Source organism: Prionailurus bengalensis, chromosome A3 (genome assembly GCF_016509475.1).
Source record: "Prionailurus bengalensis isolate Pbe53 chromosome A3, Fcat_Pben_1.1_paternal_pri, whole genome shotgun sequence".
NCBI lineage: Eukaryota > Metazoa > Chordata > Mammalia > Carnivora > Felidae > Prionailurus > Prionailurus bengalensis.
The window spans coordinates 43,406,257-43,418,821 of record NC_057354.1 but is presented as its reverse complement, the minus strand read 5'-3'; the positions used below and the strand labels follow the sequence as shown (position 1 = coordinate 43,418,821).

The 12,565-nt window shown below is 43.9% G+C and overlaps 1 protein-coding gene across 1 annotated transcript in view; it reads right to left on the bottom strand.

Moving 5' to 3' along the window:
* The window catches only part of KAT14 (lysine acetyltransferase 14), a 37,834-nt gene that overhangs the window by 9,386 nt on the left and 15,883 nt on the right, over window positions 1-12,565 (bottom strand). Inside the window, exons 5-6 of the mRNA XM_043602955.1 lie at window positions 11,925-12,341; window positions 11,226-11,794 (exon numbers count right to left, since the gene is read on the bottom strand). Of these exons, the coding sequence (XP_043458890.1) occupies window positions 11,226-11,794; window positions 11,925-12,341 (986 nt within the window). The remainder of the gene's footprint in view (window positions 1-11,225; window positions 11,795-11,924; window positions 12,342-12,565) is intronic.

Sequence of the window (12,565 nt, the reverse complement as noted above, 5' to 3'; positions counted from 1 at the left end):
GATCCAGCTTCCTGTTGAAGGCAGCCACGTGAGTGACCTAAGCCTTCAGCACACAGGGTAGAACCACCACCCAGTTGAGCCCAGTCAACCCAGAGAATCAGAAGAAATATTAAATATTGTTTAAAGCCTCTAACCTTGGAATGACTTGCTGTGCAGCAACAGATGACTGAAATACCAGTCACCGAACCACTGGCCCATGAGAGACGATCTGGTTAATGTTTCGGGGTCAGTTTTGTGGAACTCCACAGATGTTACCCAGTACCCCAACTTCTTGCCATCTCTGCTTTCACCCTAGTCTAGACCACCTTCAACTTCTGCCTGGATCACTACCGCTGCTTCCTATTGGTTTCTCTGCTGCCACTCTCAGCCTTTATCACCCACGTTCCACACAGAGCCAGGAGCTTCTTTTAAAAACAAGTAAATTCACTTCCCTTGGTCAAAATTCCTATTTGGCCTTCCCTTGCAATTCAAAGTTCTTACCTGGGACTTACAGAATCTGTCCTGTTACCTCGGCAACCTCACCTCCCACCCACTTCCTCTGCCATCACTATGTTCCAGCCCACCACACCAAACTACCTGCTGCCGGGGGGCCTGCCCCTGGGCCTTCTGCCCTGAACCCCCTTCAGCCTGCCTCCTCCTTATGGACCAGGACTGGGCCAAGTGCTACTTCCATCACAAGACTGTCCTTAAGCACCCATCCAACGTGCTACCACTGCCTTCTGCTCTTCCCCTCCACCGCAACACCCGCCTTGCAGGAAATGATCCCGTTTAGTGAGTTAGTCCTGTCATCTCCCCGCTCCATAGGGTGGGCACCTTCTGCCCTAATTTGCTGCGGTGTCCCTAGCTAGAAGAGTGCTTGACACACATGAAGTTTTCAACTTAGGTTTGCTGAATGACAAAATGGTGGGGAAAGAAGCATGCCAAAGTCAAATAAGTTTGGAAAATGTTAAATGAGTTTCGTCAAACTTCTAGTTCTAAATAAAAGGAACACTAGATGGGCTACTGTGTTCCTTCCCATCTGTCTTGAAAGATGCCACAAAAGTGAGAGGGAGGACGGAATGCAAAGACTGTGAGAAACCCCAGGGAGGGACCAAAGGTGGCCGGGTCCACGTGAGGCGGCAAAGGCCAGCCCAGAGCAGAGAAAGGCTCCGCACCACAGGTGGGGAGGGGGAGCTTCCGAGTTAGGCCACTTCCTCTTGCAAGGTCTGCTCTGGGTGGACCTCGGCCAATCAACTTTGCCAGCAAGTGTCAGCTGGAGGGGTCACATCAGGACACTGCTGGAGCCTCAAACTTGCTAACAGGGTGTCAAGCCAGGAACCAGGCTTTTGCTCTTCCCTTCAGGTGTTTATACCAGCAAAAGCATCTGGTGACACCAAGAGAATATTCTTTCACAGGGGGAAAAAAAACAAGATATGTCAACAAAGAGTGTAAATGAAAGGAAAGCAAAGTAAACCAACTGCACTGGAAACAGCAGAATTAATTTACCAGACAGCCAAGAATTTTCAAAAAGCAAATAAACAGTCATCAGGGAAATGCAAACCCAAACTACAACGAGATACCACTTGACTTCCACAAAGATGGCTACAATCAAAAGGAGTAACAAGCATTGGTAAGGATGGTGTGGAGAAATCAGGATCTTTATGAAGTGCTGGTGATTTTGGAAGACAGTCTAGCAGTCCTTCAACATGTTAAACAAAATTTACCATTTAACTGGGCATTCCGACTCCTGGATATATACCCAAGAGAAATAAAATCCTATGTCCACATAAAGACATCTACACCAATGTTCAAGCGGCATTATTCACAACAGCCAAAAGGTGGAAACAGGGGTGCCTCAGTGGCTTAGCTGACTGAGTGTCCAATTCTTGATTTCAGTTCGGGTCATGATCTCACGGCTGATGAATTCAGATCCACGTTGGGTCCTGTGCTGACAATGCGGAGCCGGCTTGGGATTCTCTCCCTCTCCCTCTCTCTGCCCCTCCCCGGCTCTCTCTCTCTCAAAATGAATAAAATAAACTCAAAACAAAAAATCCAAAAAACAACAGGTGGAAACAACCCAAGTGTCCATCAACTGATGAGTGGATAAACAAAATGTGGTACGCCTATACAATAGGGTATTAAGTAGCCATAAAAGGGAATGACATGCTAATCTATACTACAACATGGACAAATCTTAAAAACATGCTGTGAAAGAATGCAGTCAGAAAAGACTATGTATTATGGGGTTCCATTTATGCGAAATGTCCAAAATAAATCTACAGAAGCTGGGAGCTGGGGGGGGGGGGCAGTAATACTGATGAAAATGCTCTAAAATTAATTATGATGATGGTTATCCAACTCTGTGAATATAGCAGAAACCACCAAATTGTACACTTTAAATGGGATTGTATGGTATATGAATTGTATCTCAATAAGGTTGTTTAAAAAAAAAAACATAATAAATGGACTCCAGGGTAATAAACCTAGAAACAGGAATGAGTGTAGTTATGATGGATCTCTTACTCCTTACTGGACATTAAATGCATGACCACTGAAACAAAGCACTCAGTGAATGAGTAAGGGACAGATTGAGGATCTCTTAACAAAGGCAAAGGAAGAGAGAAAGGAGTCCAAAAAAGGAGGAATATATTTAAAGAAGCAATGATAGAGGCACCTGGGTGGCTCAGTCAGTTAACCATCCAACTCTTGATTGCGGCTCAGGTCATGATCTCACAGTTTGTGAGATCAAGCCCCACAAAGGGCTCCACAATGGGTGTGCAGCCTGCTTAAGATTTTCTCTCTCTCTCTCTCTCTCTCTCTCTCTCTCTCTCTCTCTCTCTCTCTCCCCCTCTGCCCCTCTCCCACTCGTGCATGCGTTCTCTCTCTCTCTCTCTCTCTCAAAATAAATAAATAGACATTAAAAAAAAAAAAACACACAAGACACAATGATAAGGACTCTCCCAGATGGGGGCACCTTGCTGGCTCAGTTGGCAGAGCATATGACTCTTGATCTCAGGGTCATGAGTTCAAGCCCCACGCTGGGCATGGAGCCTACTTTTAAAAAAATCAGAATTTCCCAGATTAAAGAATCATGTAAGAAGACTTCTGGTTTCCTGTCCAGCATAAAAGGAGAATGGAAGCTGTCAATACATTCTAACAAGAGGTTAAACAAACTGAAAATCAACAACTCTTCTTGGATCCATCAGAGAATTGAGATCACAGGGCACACTACTCTCCCCAAAACTGGAAAGACAAACACGTGCATACAGAGAATCATAACTTAGCAGAATAGAAACCTCCAGGAAACAGTGCCCAGTAGGAAAACTTAATCAGCAACAAGCAAATTGCTGGAGACACAATGTGGAAACCTCTGAGAGACAAAACTCTGGGTGGGGGATGCACATTTTTGTGACTTTTACCTCCAGGAGCTCTACCAGGTTCTCGTGGTAGGGATCAAAGAAAAATCCCCTCAGGCTTCCGGCAGGGAAAAAGCAGCCGTTCTGAAAATACTTCAGAGTACTCTGTCTTCTTAACAAGGCCTGCACTCAAGAGAAAGTATTTTAACCAGAGCCTAACCTACTGGGTTTCATCAGAGCCTAACCAACTTGTGGAAAGGGAATTGCCCATCTCCAGCTCCCGCCAGTTATCCCATGCAGCCTGTGTCGGTCACAGCCCAGAGGCATGTGTTCACTAACAGACTGAGAACTAATCTTAGGACCACAGAAGGCTCACCACCATACCACCAAAGGCCTACTTTCCACAGTTCCTTTTCCCCAGTAGGTCATATGTGGCTTTCAACTAAAAATTACAAGGCATATTAAAAGGCAAAAAAAAAAAACACCCCACACTCTGGGGACACCTGGTTGGCTCAATTGGTTGAGTGTCTGACTCCTGATTTTGGTTCAGGCCACGATCTCACAGTTTGTGGGACTGAGCTGTGAAGGGCTCTGTGCTGACAGTGCAAAGCCTGCTTGGGATTCTCTCTCCCTCTCTCTCTGCCCCTACCCAGTTTGCACATTTGTGCGCACACACTCTCTCTCAATAAATAAACATTAAAAAAAAAAAAATCCAAAAACACAGTCTAAAAGAGACAGAGAAAGCATCAGAACCACTCAGACAAGGTAGACATGTTGGAATTATTAGACTGGGAATTTAAAACAACTATGATTAGTATGTTAAGGGCTCTAATAGACAAAGCAGACAACACATAAGAACAGACAGACAATTTAAGCAGAGAGATGGAAATTCTAAAAAGAATCAAGAAGAAATGCTAGGGACCAAAAATGTTGTAAGAGAAATGAAGAATCACCTTTGTGGGCTCTTTAGTAGACTGGACATGGCTGAAGAAAGAACTTCTGAGCTCAAGAATATGTCAAGAGGAACTTCCAAAATTGAAAAATAAAGATAAAAGAAGACTAAAACACCCAGAACAGAACATCCAAAACTGTGTTACAAGGACAAAAGGTGTAAAATACACATAATAGGAATACCAGAAAGAAAAGAGAGAAAGGAACAGAAGAAATATTTGAAGCAATAATGACTGAGAATTTTCCAAATTAATCAAGACACCATACCAAAAAGCACAAATCCAGGAAGCTCAGAGAACAAGAGGAGGATAAATGTCAAGATCAAACTGCTTAAAAGCATAAAGTTGAACAAAAATCTAAATGCTCACACTAATGCTTCAGTGAAGCTCAATTTTCTTTTTTTAATTTTAGAGAGAGGGTACGTGCAAGTGAGAGAGAGAGAGGGGCAGAGGGAGAAAGAACCTTAAACAGGCTCCACTCTCAGCACAGAGTGAGACACAGGGCTCAATCCCACCACCCTGGGATCATGACCTGAGCCAAAATCAAGAGTTGGAGGCTCAACCAACTGAGCGATCTAGGCACCCCAGTGAAGCTCCACTTTAAAGTAATCTGTTTGGGGCGCCTGGGTGGCTCAGTCAGTTAAGCATCTGACTTCAGCTCAGGTCATGATTTTGCAGTTCATGAGTTCAAGCCCGGCATCAGGCCATGTGCCGACAACTCAAGAGCCTGGAGCCTGCTTCAGATTCTGTGTCTCCCTCTCTCTGCTCCTCCCTCACTTGTGCTCTGTTTCTCTTGAAAATAAATAAAACATTAAAAAAAAATTTTTTTTTAAGTAACCTTTTCACTCTCTTCGGAAACCTCCTCTCCTCCCTTCTTAGCCTTTTGTTTTGGGAACCCAGTACCACGCCGAAGACATGACAAACAAAGCTGGCAGCACAGACACAATTCCTGACAAAAAAGGCTAGATCCTGTATTTCCCTATATAACCCCCAGACCCTTCCTCCTGGCAGGCTTGCAGTTTTGAAGGCCTTAGCCTGCTGTAACCTCCTTTGCCTGGCAAAGCAATAAATCTACTGTTTGTTTTTATCCCAAACTCTTGTGTTGTGTTTATCCCAAACTCTTGTGTTGTCTTGTGTTGTACTGGGCTCTGAAGCAGAGGTTACTGGTTTTTGACAGCATATTAGCATATAAGACACCTGTGACTGAAGGAGAAGTACATGATAAATGAGATTAAAAAAAAATACTTTAAATGCGCAAATAAAATTAAAGATCAGAAACAAAGACAAAATTCTGAAAGCTTCCAAGGTATGAGAGAATAAAACAGGAGACCACCTACAAAGAAAGAAGAATGAGACAAACAGGCTCTCAGGAGTAATAATTTCAAAATGTTGAAAGAAAAAACAAAATTACAATTTTATATCCAGCTACGCTATCATTTAAATTCAAGAGTGAAATGAAGATATTCTTAGGCATACAGGTATTCAAAATTAAACTCAAAAAGACCAGATTTTTAAAAACTGTTAGAGGAAGTAGTCTAGCAAGAAATTAACCTAGGAATAAATGATAGGAAGTAAGGGTGAATAAATAATTTAGTGAGGTTTACTGTTGTCTAAACAACACAAAAGAAAAAAGACAGATAAGAGCACACAAAAAATTCTGTTTGAAGGGAAGACCACATGATAATATTAAAAAATTAAGAGAAAAAATAGATGTCCTAAGTTAGAACCTACAAAAAGAATAAAAATTGAGCATATAACTTTCTTTATAGCAAAGAATCAACATAATATACTTTCTCTGACAACACATATTTGATTAGAAATTAAATCAATTACTAAAAGATACCTTAAAAATTTCTATATATGTAAAAAGTAAACAAACCAAGAAACAAACTGTTGTATTACAGAGGAAATAATGAGAAAAATTACAAAATGCTTAGTACTGATTGATAATAAACTCCCATCACTTCATGAGTCACAGCTAAAGCAGTATTGTAGGGATATTTATAGCTATGACTACATTTATCAGAAAACAAGAAAGAGTATGGATTGAACAAATGCATTTAGAGCTGCTCCTTGTGTAGCTGCATTAAACGGTACTAAAGTTCCAGGTTAAGATGGGGGATTAAATGCACAATTTTACTCCCTCCCCAAACCCACTAAACCTACAGAATCAGCCTTCTAAAAAAGGGAGAGAAGCATACAAAAATAGGAAGATCAGGGGAAAAAAACATCTGGGAAGCAGATGGATAAATACTAACTGCTTTAAAGCCCAAACTCCCAAGCTGGCTTTGGGTTAGGTGTGAACCAGCCCAATCTGTACCACAGTACCCTCGTAAAACCCAGTGGCAGCACCAGACTCCTCTGGAGCTGGGAATAAATGGGGTACTTAGAAGAAGGAGCAGGTAAAAGTTGTGTGCACAGCAGTTCGATTCCCAAATCCTCAATCCCCTGCTGCCAGGTGGCTGCCTCCCCACAGAAGTCTGGAGGTCCCATCTCTAGAGAAGGTGTAACCAGCGCTCTGGAGGGACAGCTCACCTAGCGTGAAGGTGGGAGTACAAGTTGAAGGCTAAGGTCCCTCTTCCTCTAAGTGGTAACCAGGGTTCTGAGACTGGGAGACTGACTAGCCAGGGGGAAAGACCTCAAGGAAGAGATGTTGGGGGGTCCTTGTCAAAGGATGCTCCTAGATAATGGGTCTGTACACAGAATCTCAGGTTCGGCCTCATTTTCCCTCACAAAGGGAAAGCACTGCTTCTGGTATTGAAGTTGTCTCTCAGCCTGTCCCAACACTAGCTTGGAATTTTGGCTTTAAGTTCAAGGCCTTTCAGACATGTAAGGTCTCCGATTTTACTTCCCAGGCAGCTTTCCTCAGGAAGTCACTAAGAATATGCTCCACTAAAACAAGGGACTAAAATTACAACATGGCAAAGATGAGGCACAGGAAACGGTAAGATTCAAAACAGAAGAAGGGCAAAGGAGTCTCCAGTGAAGGGACAGCCCAGGATCACTACTGGGTGACAGGTGTCACTCAAGGGGCAGCTACAGAGGCTATCATAAGTCCCTGCTGCACTGCACCATCTTTTATTTATTCATTTTTATCAGTTTATTTTATTCTTTTCACCATAAATGTACTCTTCAGGAGCACTGGGTGGTGGCTCAGTGGATTAAGCGGCCAACTCTTGATTTCAGCTCAGGTCATGATCTCATGGTTCATGAGTTCGAGCCCTGAGTTGGGCTCCTGAGTTGGAGCCCTGTCAGTTGGCGCTGACAGTGTGGAGCCCACCTGGGATTCTCTCTCTCCCTCTCTGTCCCTCCCCCACTCATACTCATTCTCTCTCTCTCAAAATAAACAAATAAACTTTAAAAAAGTAAGTGTACTCTTTAATCCCCATCCCCTATTTCACCCATTGCCCCACCCACCTCCCATCTGGTAACCATCAGTTTGTTCTCTATAGTTAAGAGTCTGTTGGTTGGTTTTATCTTTTTTCCCCCTCACTTGTTTGTTTTGTTTCTTAAATCCCACATATGAGTCACATCATATAGTATTTGTCTTTCTCTCACTGACTTATTTTGCTTAGCATAATACACTCTAGTTCCATCCATATTGTTGCAAATGGCAAGATTTCATTCTTTTTTATGGCTGATATTCCATTGTGTGTATATACATATATGTATATATATACATACACACACACCCCATCTTCTTTATCCATTCATCTATCGATGGACATGGGCTGCTTCCATAGTTTGGCTGTTGTAAATAATGCTGCAATAAACACAGGGGTGCATGTATCCCTTTGAATTCATGTATTTGTATTTTCTGGGTAAATACCAAACAATGTGATTACTGGATCGTAGGGTACACTGGGCCATCTATAAAACCTAAGGAATTGTAGCCCAGAATCTCACTGGTGCTCAGCTTGGCTTCACCATGTACTCTGAGACTCCTCTACAACCTCCATGCCCACTCCATGGATCAGTTGAGGACACATGCCCCACAAACAACTGCTCGGACCTCCTACAAGCTGGAAGGAACCACATCGGTCCAGACGCAGGAAACAGAGGGCCCCACTGTCCCTGCCCAGATTTCTGCCACACTGAGTGTTATACACTGCAGCCCTGCCTGAGGCTCAGACTGTGGTAAGCCTTATGCTCCCCAGAATTGCCTAATGACCTTGAACACTGACTTCTCTACAAAGGGGTCATGGAACCTGAAGCCAGAATGTGACTGTGGGAGCTTCCTGGGGCTGCCATATCAATGGCTTGTCACAAACAAGATGGCTAAAATAACAAACTTATTCTTCCACAGTTTTAGAGGCTGGAAGTCAGAAATCAAGGTGTTAGCAGGGCCATGCTCTCTCTGAATATTCTAGGGAAGAATCTGTTCCACACTTTCTCTTACCTTCTGGTGTTGCCAGCATTCATTGGTATCCCTTACTTGTGGACACATCGCTCTGCCTCAGTCACCACATGGTGATCTCCCTGTGTCTGTTTCTATGCCTCTTCTCTTCTTCTAAGGATACCAGTCATATTGTGTTAAGTACCTACCCTGCTCCAGTATGACCTCATCTTAACTAATTACATCTACAAAAGCCCTATTTCCAAACAAGTTCACATTCATGGGTACAAGGGGTTAAAACTTCAATATATCCTTTTGGGGGACACAATTCAATCTTTAACAATGACCCAGAGAGATTGCTTAGCTTATTCTCTCCTGGAAGCCTTCATCTAATAGTGGCAATTTCTTACACAGCTAGATTTGTGCCTCCTACTTAGTTTTTTAAAAACTACAAGTGACATAAAAAACTCAGAGCGGCTCCCTCTTAGGGAGGGAGTAGGCAGTACACAGAACTTCCAAGGTGCTTGTATGCTCAGTTTTTCTTTCTTTCTTTCTTTCTTTCTTTCTTTCTTTCTTTCTTTCTTCTTTCTTTTTTGCTAATGTTCTGTTTCTTAACCCAAGAGACAGATACAAAAGTATTTATTTAATTAACCCATAAACTATAATATGTCCTATGTATTCTTCTGTAGCTACAGGACACATGTCATAATTTAAAAAATTAAGTATAGGGATTAAAAAGACAAACCCACAGGAAGAAAGAACAGGCGAACAGGTGACTGCAGTCCAAGCACATGAGTAAGTGGCAAACACCTGAGACGAGAGAGCCAGAACTTAAGGCAGCAGTGAAGACAGGCCAGGAGCAGGATGATATACACGCAGAGCCTCAGGAAAGGCAACAAGGCATCGATCAGGTCCTGCTAACACTGAGACTGGGCAAGAAGACTCCGGACTGAGAGTCTCTCTACCTAAGAGGTTAAAGCCTCCAACTACACCCCCAATGCCCACATCCAGAAATGATCTTTCCCTCCATGGGCAGAAGACCAGAGTGTCTGGAGATGCTCGGGAAACACTCTGGACACCAGAGCACCTGGCCAAGCCAAGATGGGACTGAAAACAGGGAGACTCAGGGAAGTTTTCCAGCTGAATGGTAGGCTCCTGGACCAACCCATTCACCTCTAGGGTGTAGGCAGGCAGGTTACTACTTCCCAGGCAAGATGCAAAATAGGGGAAAAAAAAGAAAATTAAGGGATCCACCTAGAGTAGGGGTTGTCAGCAAACTATATTCCACAGGCCAGATCCAGCCTGTTTTAGTAAATAGTGTGTTACTGGGACACAGCCATGCCCATCCATTATATCTTGCTTTCACACAACAGCAGAGTTGAGTAGTTGCAACTCAGACTGTGTGGCCTGCAAAGCCAAAACCATTTACTGTCTGACACTTTACAGAAGGCCTGCCAACCCCTGGTGTACAGGGTTCAATATCCAAATAATAGGTGTGCTCCAAAAAGACAGAACAGAGATGGGACGCTTGAGTGACTCAATTGGTTGAGCGACCGGCTCCTGATTTTGGCTCAGGTAATGATCTCATGGTTTGTGAGATCCAGCTCCATGTTGGGCTCTGTACTGATAGAGTGAGGCCTGCTTAAGATTCTCTCTCTCCCTCTCTCTTCCCCTCCCCTGCTCCCACTATCAAAATAAATAAATAAACATTTAAGAGAGAGAGAAAATAGAATATAGGAAATTAAGATGTTCCAGAGCTCTAGGAGAGTTTCAAATTGAAAGAGCCCACACACCACATGCCCAACACAGTGGAAGAAAAAGCCCCACACACGGTACCTCATAGAATAAGATCACAACACCAGCAATATCAGCCCACTAGTTTCCAAAGAAGACAGAAAACGTGCAAATAATCTTATTTGGCAATTATTTAATCCTATTTAGCAATTCACGGGCAGAGATATAAGAATGTAATCAGAAACATATAAATAAAAGATGCGATTTCACTTTACAGCCATCAGATTAGCAAAACTAGTTAAAGGCTATTTAGGAGCAAGTGCTAACAAAGACTCAGGGAAATCAGACCTGTCATTCCTGCTCTGGGAAGGCACATTCTCGAAGTTCTGAGTGGAATTGACCATTCCCAGGAGCACTCACAGACTTGGATTCCCCTGAATATTCTCAAGCTATGCTGCCACACACGGATCTATTTCTACTCGTTGTCTCCTAACGACACAGATGTTTACACGTCCTCCGATTCTGCTCAGCACGTGGTCTGCTACATCATATGTCCTCAACAAACCTGCTACTCAGGGCTATGACACAAACCATGTGCAAACTCAGTCCCCATCCGGGACTAGGAGAGGCAAAGAAAGTGTCAAGGCTCTGTCCTGAATGCCCAAAGGAAACAAACAAACCCGGCTGTAATCATGGGTATTCATACCGAATAGTTTCAAAAACCAAAGCCCAGAAATTTTTCTATTTTGCTCCCTTGCTGTTTCCTTCTCTTCCCCGAAGTCATTCAGGACTTCCAGTCGAGCACAGCTGTGCCCCCTCCTTCTGTAGTGCCGCCTGCCCGCCCCCATCTGCTGCCCCCGGGAATCTTACCTGGTATCGGTCAAGGATTCTGAAGTCCTGACAGGTTGTTCTGTATGTGGCTTGTCCAGCTGGAAGCCTGGAAACTCCCCCTTCTTTGGCTCCATAAATTCCATCAACTAACAGAAGAGCAGCATTAACAACTTGATCCAAGTCAAAAAGTGGTAATCCCCTATCCCTTTTCGCTTGTCTGACAATCAATTTCCGCTTCAGTCTGCGAGCTTCTGGCGTCATGGCAACGGCACTGGGACAAGCTTCCAGCCTCTTCAGGAGCAGCTTCTCCTCGTAGATGCTCACGGGGGTGTACTTGGGCCCTTTAGGTTTCCTGTCCTTCTCCAGCTGGGGCTTCCTCTTCTCTCGAGTCCTCGTTTGCAAAGATGTGTTGGAATCTGTGTCTTCGCTGTCAATGTCCATCCTGTCAGGCTTTTCCTCCTCGCTCTCTACCTCCTGCTTTATCTGTTCAGGCGCTCTGACCTTCTTTCTGCCCCCGACCACTGCCCCAGAAGCTGCTGCCCCAGCAGGCGGAGGTACATACTCCATCCCTGGGTCTATGACCCCATCACCTTCCATCTCGTCATCGTCTGCGCAGAGTGCAAGACAGTGTAATCAAGACACGGGAAAGAAGAAATGCAGGGCGCACCGCCCACAAGTGAAAATACACACATTCTATCACACACGAAAAACAAAAGACCCAAGAAAGGCAAGTCTTACCGTGAAACAAGGCTTGTGGTGGCATCACATCTGGAATCAGATCTGCCTCTGAAAGCAAGCTGGGTGTGGCCGAGTGAGAGGCGGGGGTCCCAGGGGCAGAGAAATCCAGAGACGGAGAAGGAGACGGGCTTGTCAGAGGGGTGCGGTCAGAGGAGCTCAAGGACGAGAAGTCAATCACTTCCCCTTTTTCTAGAACCACGTCTGGCCTGCGGCCGCGGCTTATAAACTTCACAGGGGTCGAAGAAGTACTCCTGTCCAGAAAGCCAGCTGCTTCCTTCTGGGCTCTCCTAATGTCCTTTGCTTCCTGAGTACGAGACCTTTTCTCTTTTAATTCCATGGCAGATTCCACGGGATTACGACTTGCCCGTTTTCGAAGGCCCTCCACAGTAATGACGGGATCTAAAGCTGGTTTGGAGGCTGCCAAAAGAGAAGTATCTCAACTTTAGTTTCTTTTGCTAGTTTAACTGTGAACCTATTACCATGTTCAAAATAGAGAAATGTTCAACAACGAATGCCCTAAACTAGGACTTGGGGTGCTTCTGACAAGAAAAAAGGGATTACAATGCAAATTTAAATAATTAAATACTGTATTTGCTATTTGCCTGTTGAAATTGGCAAATCTTAAAAGTTCGGTAATGTTC